This window comes from Exserohilum turcica, assembly GCF_000359705.1.
Source record: "Exserohilum turcica Et28A unplaced genomic scaffold SETTUscaffold_7, whole genome shotgun sequence".
NCBI lineage: Eukaryota > Fungi > Ascomycota > Dothideomycetes > Pleosporales > Pleosporaceae > Exserohilum > Exserohilum turcicum.
Window position 1 is genome coordinate 289,056 of NW_007360288.1, and position 13,670 is coordinate 302,725.

At 40.8% G+C, this 13,670-nt stretch overlaps 4 protein-coding genes across 4 annotated transcripts; 3 read left to right on the forward strand and 1 right to left on the reverse strand.

The window, feature by feature from the left end:
* Positions 1-1,381: 1,381 nt before the first annotated feature.
* On the forward strand, positions 1,382-1,846 carry SETTUDRAFT_97260 (uncharacterized protein; the record flags this gene model as incomplete). Its single annotated transcript, XM_008032016.1, has 1 exon — positions 1,382-1,846. One exon carries the CDS (start codon positions 1,382-1,384, stop codon positions 1,844-1,846), a length of 465 nt encoding a protein of 154 aa, XP_008030207.1.
* Positions 1,847-1,873: 27 nt separating this feature from the next.
* SETTUDRAFT_165384 (uncharacterized protein) lies at positions 1,874-3,289 on the reverse strand. Its single transcript, XM_008032017.1, has 4 exons — positions 2,997-3,289; positions 2,641-2,934; positions 2,347-2,570; positions 1,874-2,286 (listed from the first exon to the last, which is right to left on the reverse strand). Exons 1-4 carry the CDS (start codon positions 3,030-3,032, stop codon positions 1,944-1,946), a joined length of 897 nt encoding a protein of 298 aa, XP_008030208.1. The 5' UTR covers positions 3,033-3,289; the 3' UTR covers positions 1,874-1,943.
* A 223-nt stretch (positions 3,290-3,512) lies between these two features.
* On the forward strand, positions 3,513-4,401 carry SETTUDRAFT_165385 (uncharacterized protein). Its single transcript, XM_008032018.1, has one exon. It carries the CDS (start codon positions 3,517-3,519, stop codon positions 4,180-4,182), a length of 666 nt encoding a protein of 221 aa, XP_008030209.1. The 5' UTR covers positions 3,513-3,516; the 3' UTR covers positions 4,183-4,401.
* A 135-nt stretch (positions 4,402-4,536) lies between these two features.
* On the forward strand, positions 4,537-5,926 carry SETTUDRAFT_121777 (uncharacterized protein). The gene is made up of 2 exons (XM_008032019.1): positions 4,537-5,142; positions 5,190-5,926. Exons 1-2 carry the CDS (start codon positions 4,546-4,548, stop codon positions 5,868-5,870), a joined length of 1,278 nt encoding a protein of 425 aa, XP_008030210.1. The 5' UTR covers positions 4,537-4,545; the 3' UTR covers positions 5,871-5,926.
* The last annotated feature ends 7,744 nt before the right edge of the window (positions 5,927-13,670 follow it).

Below are 13,670 nucleotides of genomic sequence, written 5' to 3' on the forward strand. Positions count from 1 at the left end.
GTATTCTTATACATATTCCAAAGATAATTGAGCTACAAGGTGGTAATGAGTATATAGAGGGGAGAGATAGGCGTTGTGTAGGAGAGCGGCCAGATTTCGGCTAAATTATTCTTGGCAGGACAAAACTTTTGTGAGGCACCTCCGTATACGTGTCGGCGATATACGCCACGGCCTTTCCTAATGCGGGATCTCACTCGTACAGTTTCGCTTGCTTATTTCGTGTGCTAGAATGCTGAGTTTCACCTGCAGTAGAATTTGTGCACAAATCATCATGCTTTGGGCGTGTTAGCTAAACTCATGTGTTCAGGACATTTTCTCGGTGCCTGCAGTACAACAATTGCCTTACGTGGACTGCCGTCCGGTTTGGTATCGCCGTCTGGTGCGCTAAAATGTGCAGCTAAAAGTGCAATCAGGTGGATAGAGGTAGCATTTTACACTAAACTGCATCGTTGAATCAATGCAGTGTGGCTAGCAAAGCAACGAGGACAAAAGCGCATGGCTAGGCCAAGGATAGGCTAGATTACCAGAGATGAATGTTAATGACTTGGTTGATCGGGATACCTGGACGTGGGGACTAGTACAAGCTACTCTCAACATCACCCACACGCGCTACCAGCCCGTATTCTCTCTTCTATAAATCTTCAGACCAGGAGATGGGGGCATAGTTTAGCCTTCTATGTCCTGGCAACAATGAACCTCCCTGGTGGAGTTCGTTTGTCGTAGTAATACCTGATTTGCGGGAGGGCGTTGCAGGATTTCACGTTTTCCTCGTACAACAAGAGCTGATTCCAGAGAACCATAGTGCATGACATGCAAGTAGAGCGTCATTTCACCTGTATCATGTTAGCGGATAAGCAGATCACTGGAACAAAATCAAGAACACGAGACGAGCCCGCTTTGGATCGTGGTCAGCCCGAGGTACGCCACTGGAGATGCGTTCACGCGTTTGAATGGTTGCCATCAGTGCACACTATTTGCTTTTTCCCATTACTGGCTTAAATACTATGTCGAATCACTTGTACAGCGCACAGCTTCTCGCGTTCACTGTCTATTCGCATCCACACGCCCTGTGCTAACTGCACTCGATCCTCGACCGCTAAATCAAAGTCCCTTCAAGTAAGTGACATTCACATGCACAAGTGTTTAAACCAAGGCTGAGCAGGTAGTAGAGATTTGGGAAATGACCGAAACAAGCAACTACCTGTATAGTGCTGTGGCCGATGCAGAGCTCAACAAGCCCGTACCTATGCCAGACGTTGCAGCAAAACGTGTGGCGCGTCTGACCAAATATGCCAATGTGGCAGGCTGGGTCATTACAACAAGTTTGTTGGTTTCGATTCTTTGGACGCTGTCCTATCTGCCACAAGCATGCACGTCAAGCATGTCGCCTTCAACTGAAGATGCTGCGTCGCCTTACGCTGCCCAATGGACAAACTGTGGATCTTCTCCTACAGAGGCACGGAAACGAGGGTGCAAATTTGACATTTTAAGCTTCGCATGGCAACTTCCAGAGTGCTATGATGATAAGATAATGGAAGACTTCTTGGCGGAGAAGGAATGGGAATTCTTCAAGTTTCCCAACAAGACGTCTCCAGTGACCAAAGAAACAGCTCTTACAGGAGAGCACACTCTGTTCGTTACAACCGAGTATCATCGTGTGCATTGCATGTATATGTGGCGACAGATGCACCGAGCTTTTACCGTCAGAAAGTACATTGACAGTCACTTGAACGACTGGCACCATACCTTACACTGTCATAAAGTTATGCTGGGCGAACAATTGCCCCCAGAGTCGATTGGGGCAGCTGGGCAAGTCAAGTATCCAGAGTGCTCTCCGGCCTTGTAGCTAGTGTATTGGGGCTCATCTTCCGTGGTTACATATTGATTGGTTATGTATTCATGGCATTATTGTACGTAAAGATTGACGGGTGAAGCAAAGAAGTCTACTCGTCATCACCAAAGAAGACCTTGACAGGGAGCCAAGCATCTCCGCAGACCTTGAAGCGCTCAGGCAGAGCGTCGATCTCCTTCATCTCCTCGTCCGTCAGTTCCCAGCCGTCAAGCTCGAAGTTGGCCATGATGCGGGATGCTGTGACCGACTTGGGGATGACGCTGGTGCCGCGCTGAAGACCCCACATGAGCAGGACCTGCTGGACAGACTTTTCCTTGTTTTGGGCAAGTTTCTTGAGCTTCTCGTTCTTGTAGAGAGGGGAGTCAGTGGAGCCGAGACAAGAGTAGGCGGTGCAGTGAATGCCCTTGTCCTTGCAGTAGTCGAGGAGCTTGGGCCTGTGTGGACTGTCAGCCTTGGTTGCATGTATATATATGAGCTGAAACTGGCTTGCTTACGAGGGGTTGTTGGGGTGGAGCTCAATCTGGTTAACGGCAGGTGTGATGCTGAAGCGAGAATCGGCAAAGAGCTTGTCGAGGTTCTTGATGGCAAAGTTGGAGACACCAATGTTCTTGACGCGGCCGGACTCGGGCAGCTTCTGCATCTCAGCCCACGTGTCCTTGAAGTCCCAGTCGGGGTGGTGCTTCTTGAGGTCACTTGGGTCCGTCGATGAAGGCCAGTGCTGTTGTTGGGTTCGTCAGCCCTCGGTTGTGCCGAGGCTTGGATCATGCCATGGAGGCAAGCAAGCTTACCATGAGATAGAGGTCGACGTAGTCCAGGCCAAGGCTCTTCAGCGAGCTGTTGATGCCCTCGTCGACGCGCTTGTGCCATGGGTTGTCGAGCTTGGTCGTGACCCAGATATCCTCACGGGGGACGCCCGAGTCCTTGATGCCCTCGCCCACCTCTTTCTCGTTGCCGTACGCCAGCGCCGTGTCGATGTGGCGGTATCCTCCCTGGAGCGCGGCCTTGACAGCCTCACGCACCTCGCCAGGCTTGGACTGCCAGGTTCCGAGGCCGACGGCGGGAATCTTTGCGCCCGTGTTGAGCTGTGTGTGGTGAGCTTCTGTCTGGCTCCGGGGCACGTGCCGTCGAGTGCGCTTGTACGTACCGTGAAGCTCTCCTTGGTCCAGGTCTTGGGGGCCATTTTTGCAAGCGTCCGGAACATGCAATCGACTGCAACAAAGACGGACAGCGTCGGGGTGGCAGAGGCGGGGCAGAATGTTAAGTATGGATGGAAGCCCCTCGTCGCTCGTCGTGTCGACTACGTCAGAGCCAGCCAGCTTCCTTGATGCACATGCCCGCGGCTGCATGTGTGTGTGTGTGTGTGTGTGATGTCCCGAGCCTGATTACGCACCGGCTCAACTGCATGGCAAAAGGGCCACGTATCAGCGCGCGAATTGGCTGCGGGCGAGGCCAGCAGAGGGCAGGGAAGAGGACGAGGAGGTGGAAGTGGAAGTGGAAAGGTGGGGGGCTGGTGGGCTGGTGGGCTGGTGGGGGCGCGCTTCTCCGGCGGCGCTAGTCCCAGAATGGCATCGCTTCCTGCCAGCCAGCCCGCGTCTTCGCCGCCGCCGCCGTCCCCACGACGGGCGCGCTCAACCTTCTTGGCCAACGACTGCGAGTCCATCGCCATGTCTTCGGGCTTTGTCAGTGGCGGCCATGCCGGCGAGGAGGCCGAGCGCGACGACGAGTGGAAGCGCGCGCAGCAGGCCATCGAGGATGCGCGCCGCGCACAGGCCGACCTGGCCAAGCAGCACGACGGCAAGAGTCTGTACGAGGTGCTGCAGGCCAACAAGGACAAGAAGCAGGCCGAGTTTGAGGAAAAGGCGCGCTACAAGCTGCACGTTGCGCTCGACGACGACGAGGCAGACTACCTCGACTCGGTCCTGGACAAGAAGCGCCAGCACGAGGCGGCGGTGCGCAAAGAGAAGTCGGAGCAACTGCACCTCTTCCGCCGGCAGCGCGACGAGGCAGAGCGACAGGCCCGCGGGCTGCAAGACGATGATGAGCCCGAGACGGCGCAGGAGCATGGTGCTGGGCAGTGGGCGGCCGCGGGGCGCAAGAGGAAGAAGGCGCCCGACGCCCGTCTGCTCAAGGGCGTCAAGCTGAGAAAGACGAGCCCGACGCCTGACGAGCAGAAGCCTGTGCCTGTCTACGGGACGCAGACGACGCAGCAGAGCACAAACCACGGCTCGAGTAGCCATGCAAAGAGCCCGCCGGCCAAGCCTGGCAATGCGCTTCCACTTTCACTCGGACTCGGCTACGCATCTTCGGATGACGACGACGACGACGACTAGCCACTTCGTTCTACACCTCGCCAGCAGGCACGGTATTGCTATCAGCATGCATAGTGGCTCGGGTCAAGGACGTGCGACGACTGTACTATAGGTGCAGTACCTTGACGCCAGGGCGGCTCATAGCAGCCATGTACGTCCATGTTCGTAGCATTGCAACAATATACAGTAGATGCTGCTTACAAAGCATCAGCCTTCACCTCGTCCTGCTGGCCCATCGTTCTGACAGGCCTTGTGTTGATCCAATCAGGACGCTCTGCCATGGTGTCATGGCTTGGCTGCGCTTACCTGTTCGCAGCAGTCTTGCACCACGACAGCATCCCAACTCATCCCCAAGCATTCCCCAACCCATCACATCGCGACAACATGGCACATCGACCCGAGGCGAATGAGGACTCGCCTCTTCTCCACAACCATGTGACCCCTACGGCCAGTGAGCAGCAAGGTATACACCAAGACTGTGAGCTAATGGACTGGCGTCTGGTCTTCAAGATTGCCGCCGCCATGTACTCCTTCGTCACGCTTGGCCTCTTTAACTCCTCCATCGGTGTTGTCCTCCCTCTCCTATCCAAGTACTATCGCCTCACCGATCTCCAAGTATCCTGCATCTTTCTGGCTGTTCCCGTTGGATATGTGCTCGCTGCACACTACAGTAACGCCCTTCACTACCGTTTTGGTCAGCGAGGCATCGCAATCGCAGGCCCGATTCTCCAGGTCATCTCTACTGCTACTGCAGCCGCGCACTCGGGGTTCGGATGGCTGCTGGTTGCCTTTGCAGTACAAGGGCTAGGAACAGGATTGTTGGATGGGAGTTGGTGTGCGTGGGCGGGCAGCATGAACAAGGCCAACACCATTCCCGGACTGCTGCATGGAAGTTACTCTGTTGGCGGAGCATTAGGGCCAGTTCTATTAACCATCCTCACAACAAACCACCACCCATGGTGGACTTGGTACTCTATTCTAGTCAGTTTGTAATGCGCATTAATGGCTTCACACTGACTGATTCCCAGGCCGGAGCATGCTCACTATCCTTCATCGTCCAGGTCGCTGCTTTTCGGCATGAAAGCGCATCCGTGTATCGTCAGAGTAAGCAGCTCGGCACGGATGACTCCAATATGATTAATGCCAAGGCCATATTCAGTCATCACGCTACCTGGCTCTGCGCGGCATATTTCCTTACCTACGTTGGAGTCGAGACTTCAATTTCGGGCTGGGTAGTTTCTTTCATGCTCCGTGAGCGGCATGCCAATCATTACACAGCTGGGCTGTCTTCCTCAGCTTACTGGATTGGCATGGCTTTTGGGCGTTTAACATTGGGGTTCGTGACCGACAAGTTGGGTGTACGACGCGCCACTGTTGTTTACTTCCTCTTTGCCATGGCGTCTGAAGCGCTGTTTGCAGTCTTACCATCTCCAGAAACGGCTGTTGTTCTCATGGCGGTACTCGGGTTTGTTATGGGTCCATTATTTCCTTCTGGAGTTGTAGTGCTCACGCGACTGCTGCCCGCTGAGCTTCATGTCCCAGCCGTCTCCTTTGTCGCATCCTTGGGCCAAATCGGAGCAGCCATATTACCTTTTGCCATTGGCGCTGTCGTTCAAGACCTGGGAATTGGCGTTTTTCGATTCGCCATTCTCTTTGAAACACTTTCGGCATTGTTGGTATGGCTAGCTTACACTGGAGTACAGGCCTGACTACTTACTTCATGTACTAGGTACCCCTAGTATGTTGTATACTATAGACTAGTGACACGAACAAATAAAATAGCTATAGGCAATCAAATATAAGTAGCATATCTGGGTGAATAAAATCTATAAAAATATATAGACTGTTGAATATAAAAGCTGAGATGTAGTTCTTAATTATAGTAAACTAGTTATTAGTAAAGTGATAAGTAGTTCTCGTCTTAGTAGTAAAGTAGTAAATTCAGAATAGATTCTACTTACTAAGTAACTTAAAAGTGTATTAATGATACTCTATTGTTTACTGCTAATATATAATAAGATTTCTAGTCAATAGTGAGATGCATAGGGTTGACAGTAAAAAAAAGTGTTTCAAAAAATAGAGATCTTAAAACTTAGATAACTTTGCTATTTCGATAGCTAAAAATAAGTAGGGCATAGATTTAAAATGTAAGAAGCTAGTACTGTAGCGTAGTAGACCTACTTTTTGATTAGTAAGCGTCTATAAAGTGATATATACGCAAAAATATAGAGAAAGATAATCTATAAAACATATTACTAACGTGGTTCACAAGTGAGTCGCTAACCCAAGCGAGTCGCTAACGCCCCACTAGCCTATTAACTTCATTACTATAACGCGTAATGTCTTAACAACATAACTGTCTATTAATATATTCTAAATCTAATCTTTAACTTACTCTTTTGCACGTTTAGTTATACCGTGTTTAAAGTATAAACTATGCTACTACTATCTATAACGTCCTATAAAGAACTCTATCTAATTAACGCGCTAGAAAGCGCCCTTAACGCAACTATAAGCTGAAATTAAAGCGTTTAAATAAGCTAAAAGAGGAGACTATAGTTAAGCGTATTCTTAAAGAGTCTATATAAGGATTTGCGCCTATAAAGCTTAATGTTTAAGTGATAACTAATAAACTATTAGAGAAGCGTAGTAGCAACCCTATTAGTAAAAACTAAGTTAATAAATTTATTATGCGGACTTCTAAGGTCTATACGCGCTAGAGCTATCTCTATAATTATTACTAAGCCGCCTATAAGAACCTAGTAGCTATCTAGCGCTAGTTTAACTTAGTCTAGGTAATAAGGTAGAAGTGGGGTATTATAGATAACAATATCTACAACTTTAACAAAACTAGCTTTATAGTAGGTAAGATTTCATTATAGTTATTAAATATAGCATTAAAAGGATATAGGAAAAAGAAGCAAATACAACTAGGTAACTATAAGTAGGTAACTATAATCTAAGGCGTAGGCGGGTTAGGTCGCTCAATACTACCCTTTGTTATCTTTGTAGGTAAGGTGCTTATTGATATCTAGTTTAAGGATTTGCCTACTAACTAGGTTGTTAAAGTTAGTTCTAATAGCTAGATAAATAATTAGCTTAGTTTTGCCTAGTTAGAGCACTTTAATACCTATATGAAGAGCTTTACTATAGGTGGGTATTAACTACTTGTTATTAATAGCTATAAGAGCTACTGCTTTATTAATTTCTGAGATCTTTGTAAGAAGAAGAATATTATACTTCTCTACATACTTACGCACTTATCTTACTTATTATAGCCTGTTAATACTACCTACTTTTTACTATTAAAGCGCAAGTATAGTAACGCTATTTTAGGCTTGATATATAACTACACTTACTATATTAGTAAAAAGACCTTCATACTAGCCTTTAAGCCTACTTTTAAGCAGACTATTACAAAGGGGAATATCTAAGCTAGCTTTAGAGGCGCTAGTCTAGTCTTACACACCCTATAGGCTATGCTATCTAAGCTTAATATAGTAGTGCAGACACTTGTATAATTACTATAATAAGTAGCCACCTAGTAGGCGCAGACACTACGCAACACGCGCGAAGTTAAGTCTTAAATTAGTCTTATTTAAGAGAGCGTAAGAAAATGCTATAAGTCGTTGACTAATTTACTTACTAAGTAGATTGTGTAGCTAAGTATAGGGACCTAGCAAATAGCATATAAAATAACGCTTATAATAGAGGAAATAGGTACGATTTAAGTAGCTCTTAATAAGTTAAATAAGCGTAAAAGCTATAAGCAGCAGTATATATAGATAGAAAAAACTCTAACTATAGGCAAAGTATAAGAAGTATTAGCTAAATTGGTAGGTAGTAGTTATAGTTATAGTAAAAGTGCGTTAAAGAGTGTGCAAAGAAAGTGGCGGTGCAGGTGTTGCAAGCAGACTAGATATAACGCTTATACTTACCTAGCTAAAATAGATAGTATAAGTAACAGTAGCATTTCTAGTAATCAATTTAGTGTTATATAATAGTTTATTAACTATAATAAAAAACTATAATAAGGTGTTAATGTAGATGTAGTGGTAGGGCATAAGCGACTCTCTTGGGTTAGCGACTTAATTATAAACCACGTTAGCTTTATCTTAAATAGCTTTTTATTTAGAAATTATAAACCAATAAGTAAAAGCTACATTTAACTTAAAGCTTATAACTTAAGCTATAACAATGCTTATTAATAAGCTATACTAAATACTCCAAGTAGTTATGAAACTGCTTAAAGAAGAGCTAGCACCCTCTATTACTATATTAAGAATAATTATAAAAGTTGTATACTATTTTTACTTATAAAAAGCTGATATACAATTAATCAAGTTAGAAAATTAGTATTACTAAGAAAATTTTATATATAAAAGCTCAAAGCTTTAAAATTATTAAAGTTAAGAAAACACTTACTTTATTAGACTTTTGAAGTGCTATTGTGCCGAGGCACAGGATCACCATAACCCTTGTGCTAACTAAGCACTACTTACTTTTAAGGAGGAATATAAATTAGTAGTTAAGTGTATCGGAGAAATTATTTAACAATATCTCTTAAAGAAATATCTTGGTTAAAGAACTAACTACTTATATTCTACTACCTCTCCCCTCTCCCATAACTTATAGGGAGGGGAAGAGCCTATAGTTCTGTTCCCTCTACTGAGCAGACATCGCAGTTCCACACCACACCTCCACACTATAAGTAAGAGATATATAATAGACTAAGCTAAATCTTCTGAATATAAGCTTCTTAAAGCTCAAGTAATAAGTATTTTAGCTATAGTACTAAGCTAGGTTAAAACGATTTTCTTAGCTGTACTTTAAGACTAGTTCATATGCATTACTAGCGTATTTAATACTTATACTAGAATAGAATGAAGAATACTTTTATCATCATTAAGTAATTTATTTTCAAAGTTTACATACTAAACAGGCGCTTAGAATTACTTATAATATGAGACTTTGTATAAATAAAACTTACTTCCTTATAAAAACTGAAAAGTAGCGGTAAATACATTTGAAAAGAAGATACTAAAGCGTAAAAAGACTATTTAATTTTTCAATACTAGAAAGTATACAAAACTGGAAAACGCTTTTGATAAAGTGAGTATAAAGATTTCTTCAAAAAGAATAGCTTACTTACATTATTTTTAAGTAAGATAGTAGTAGTACTTTTTAACATAAAGCTTATTGAAAATAATTATGAAAGGTACAAAAGCTCTTGAGGCATATGATATACTAAACCCTGAAGCTTCATTACTCTTTTTAAGTATAAGTTTCGAGAATAAAGTAGCTCCATACTTTATAAATAGTGTTAACCTACTTATATTAAGTATATTCAAGCTAGTAGAGATATAATTAATAGTAAAAGTAAGTATACAAGCTTTTTTCATTCGAAGTATAAGTTAATAAGTTATAAAACAAGCTCCTAATAGAGCTTTTTAAAAGCGTATGAAGAATTTGATAATTAATAATTTAGTATTAGTAAAAAGGTTTTACTTAAATATTATACTAGAAGCATATTTCAAAATAAATAGTATGTAGTATATAAGTAACAATGATATTTTAAGAATTAGTACTTTGAAATAAAGCCCTATAGTAGCTTAGCTTACTTCTTACTTAAACTCCAGCTTTTCTAAATATAAGCTGATTTCCTCTATCTAGGTTTCATTATAAACGTAATAATAAAAGCTAAAAGCTTATAAAAAATATACTTCCTGATAAAATTAAAGTTCTTGTAGTATACCTATATTTTTTCTTATTTTTTATTTTTATTACTACTAGTAGTAGCTATAGTTTGAGTAAGAACTTTGAAGTTAGTAGTACTGATTAATCTTCAAAATCACTAGCGCAAATTGTTTATAACTTTTTAGCTTAACTTATCATATACGCTCCTATTAGTAAAGTCAATATAGCTTTTAGTAGGCTTTTTAAAAGCTTGTTTAAATCTTTTTCTATAAACTATTTTATTTAATTAATATTACTCGTAAAATTAATATGAAGCTACGTTAATTCAAATAGCTTTATATCATTTACAAAGTCTGTATTACTTAGTATACAGATAATGAAAGCTACTTTTACTTTGGGTAGCATAAGTTACATACTTTCAACGTACCTTCGCTTATGAAACGTTATATTTTATATTATAAATACTTCCTTTAGGAATAAAACTTATATTTAGTATACATTGAATGTATAGTATTTGATAAGATACCCGATTTAGTCTTTAGAGAGAGTTTTGTTATAAACTTTTATTGATTATATATAGCTAAATAGGTTAAATTTAGTAAGTAGTAATAGTAGCTATAAGTATAAATCCCACTTTAATTTAGCTATAAGTTTACTATAGCTTTCTCTTTAAGCTTTAGCTAGTACTAATAGAAATATGAGTAAAACTACTTATGTGAAATAGTATTTATTACTATATACTTATATGGTGGGGTAAACTTATATTATATAACTATATCGCTATATAAGCTACGTTTAGCTAAAGCTTTTTCAAAAAGTCTACTACTAGTCTTATCTCGATAAACTTAGTAATTACTTTTTAGCTAGCGTATTTAGTAGCGCTATTTACCTTATCAAAATTAAGTCCAAAAAGTTTAATTTTGATCTTTTATTTCTATAATTATACTTAGTATACTGACTTACCTTTTTATTAAACTATTAAAAAGTTATTATTTTAAGCTATTCTATGGATGGTTAAGTTATACCGCGGTTTAATGAAGCTTATAAAGCTTAGTAAAGCTTATATAATCTTTTCAATTATTATAGCTATGAAAAAGTAGATAAATATCTTCTTACTATAGTAATTTTCAATTAAACAGATTCACTACTTACTTAACTAAACTTGAATTATATTGAAAAGGATTTATAAGACTGTTGAATTTGGTTTTAGTAAGCTTTTCTTCGCTTATATAATACAACTTATTTAGTACATATTATAGTATAGTTTTGATACTTGAAGCGTACTATACTGTTAGTTTTCATACCTTACACAGTAGTTATAAAAGCTTTTTGCGCCTTAGCTTTTAAATAGCTTAACTTTAGACCTACTTTGATTAGCTTTTGAACAGTATACTAAGCTAAAAAATTAAGCTGATTAGGATTAAAAAAAGATTTTGACAAAGTAAAAAGCCTATAGTATATTATATAAATAACTTTATAACATTTTATAAAGGTAGCCGGTATAGTAAGTAAAGAGTATATATATGTAAAAAAAAGTAAAAGTACGCCGATACGTAAAAGCAGCTACAAGAGAAGTAACAATCCAGAAAATAACCTTAACATTAGCTTGAGAGGTATAGGTATAGTATATATATTACTTCTTGACTTGAAATAAGAACTAGTTAAGCGTATTAAAAGTATTCACTTAAAATCTAAAAAGACTACAAGGCTATGAGCTAAATGTACTATATACTATAGTTAACGTGGTTCATAAGCGAGTCAGTCACCTAAGCGAGTCGGTCACTCCCCACTAGCGCGTCGACGTTGATACTACAACGCGTTATGTCTTGAAACATAACTATTAATTAACTTATTTTAAATTAGATCTTGAACTTACTCTATCTAATATCTAATTATTACGTGTTTAAAGCTAAAGACGCGCTACCTCTCTCTATAGCGTGCCTTGAAGTATAATATCTAATTAATAGGCTAGAAGCGCCTCTAACATAGCTATAAACTCAATGTAAAGCGCCTAAATAAGTTAGAAGAGGAGGCTATTACTAGATAGCTTTTTAAAGAGTTTACGCGTGGATTTGCCCCTATAAAGGCTAAAGTTTAAGTAAAAGCTAATAAACTATTAAAGAAGCGTAGTAGCAACCCTATTAGTAAGAATTAGGTTAATAACTTTATAAGGTAGACTACTAAGCTCTATACGCGCTAGAGCTATCTCTATAATTATTAGCAAGCCGCCTATAAGGACCTAGTAGCTATTTAGCGCTAGTTCAACTTAGTCTAGGCTATAAGGCAGAAGTAGGGTATTATAGATAACAATATCTACAACTTTAATAAAACTAGCTTTATAATAGGCAAGAGTTTATTATAGTTATTAATTCTAGCATTAAAAGGATATAGAAAAAAGAAACAAATACAGCTAAGCAACTATAAGTAGGTTACTATAATCGAAGGCGTAGGCGCGTTAGGTTACTAAATACTACCCTTTATTATCTTTGTAAGTAAGGTGCTTATTGATATCAAATTCAAGGATTTGCCTGCTAACTACGTTCTCAAAGTTAGTCCTAATAGCTAGACAAATAATTAGCTCAGTCTTGCATAGTTAGAGCACTTTAATACCTATACAAAGAGCTTTACTATAGGTAGGTATTAAGTACTTATTATTAATAGCTATAAGAGCTACTACTCTATCAATGTCTAAGATCTTTGTAAAGAGAAGAATATCATGCTTCTCTACATGCCTGCGCACTTGTCTTACCTATTGTAGCCTCTTGATGTCGCCTGCTCCTCGCTATCAAAGCGTAAGTATAGCAACGCTATTTTAAGCTTAGCACGCAACCGCACCTACTGTATTGATAAAAAGACCTTCCTACTAGCATTTAAGACTGCTTTTAAGCAGTCTATTACAAAGGAGAATATCTAAGCTAGCTTTAGAGGCGCTAGTCTAGTCCTACATAACTTATAGGCTGTGCTATCCAAGCTTAATATAGTAGTGCAGACACCTATATAATCACTATAACAGACAGCCGTCTAGTAGGCGCAGACACTACGCAACGCGCGTAAGGTTAAGGCTTAAAGTACTCTTATTTGATAAAGAGTAAGAAACCGCCTTAGGTCTTCTATATATTCTCTTATTAAGAAGGTTATATAGCTAAGTAAAGGGGCTTAGTAAATAGCATATAAGGTAACGCTCACAAGAGAGGAAGTAGCTACTGTTTAAAAGGCTCTAGATATAGTAAATAAGCGTAAGAGCTATAAGCGGCGATGCGTATAGATAGAAGAGACTCTTACTATAGGGAAAGTATAAGAATTATCAGCTAAATAAGCAGGTAGTAGTTATAGTAATAGTGAGAGTGCGTTAAAGAGGGTGTAAGGAGAGCGGTGGTGTGGGCGTTACAAGTAGACTTAACATAACGCTTGTACCTACGTAGTTAAGATAGATAGTATAAGTAATAGTAGCAATTTTAATAAATCATTTAGTATATTATAATAGTTTATTAACTAACGTGGTTCACAAGTGAGTCGCTAACCCAAGCGAGTCGCTAACGCCCCACCACTACATCTACATCAACACGTTATCACAGTTTTTTATCACAGTCAATAAACTATTGCAATACACCAATTTAATTGTTAGAATCGCTACTATCACTTGCACTATCTATCTCAACTACGCAGGTACGAGCGTTGTGTCCAGTCTGCTTGCAACGCCCGCACCGCCGCTCTCCTCGCACCCTCTTCGACGCACTCTCACCATCACCACGACTGCTACCCGCTGTTCAGCTATACTTCGTTGTACTTCGCCTACGAGTAAGAGTCTCTTC

Excerpts from the sequence above, each read along its gene's own strand:
- SETTUDRAFT_165384 (XM_008032017.1), bottom strand. The coding sequence starts at position 3,032 with ATGGCCCCCAAGACCTGGACCAAGGAGAGCTTCACG. Across the intron at positions 2,935-2,996 it reads GGACCAAGGAGAGCTTCACG|CTCAACACGGGCGCAAAGAT; the intron begins GTACGTACAAGC and ends CACCACACACAG. Across the intron at positions 2,571-2,640 it reads ACGTCGACCTCTATCTCATG|CACTGGCCTTCATCGACGGA; the intron begins GTAAGCTTGCTT and ends ACCCAACAACAG.
- SETTUDRAFT_165385 (XM_008032018.1), top strand. The coding sequence starts at position 3,517 with ATGTCTTCGGGCTTTGTCAGTGGCGGCCATGCCGGCGAGGAGGCCGAG.
- SETTUDRAFT_121777 (XM_008032019.1), top strand. The coding sequence starts at position 4,546 with ATGGCACATCGACCCGAGGCGAATGAGGACTCGCCTCTTCTCCACAAC. Across the intron at positions 5,143-5,189 it reads GGACTTGGTACTCTATTCTA|GCCGGAGCATGCTCACTATC; the intron begins GTCAGTTTGTAA and ends ACTGATTCCCAG.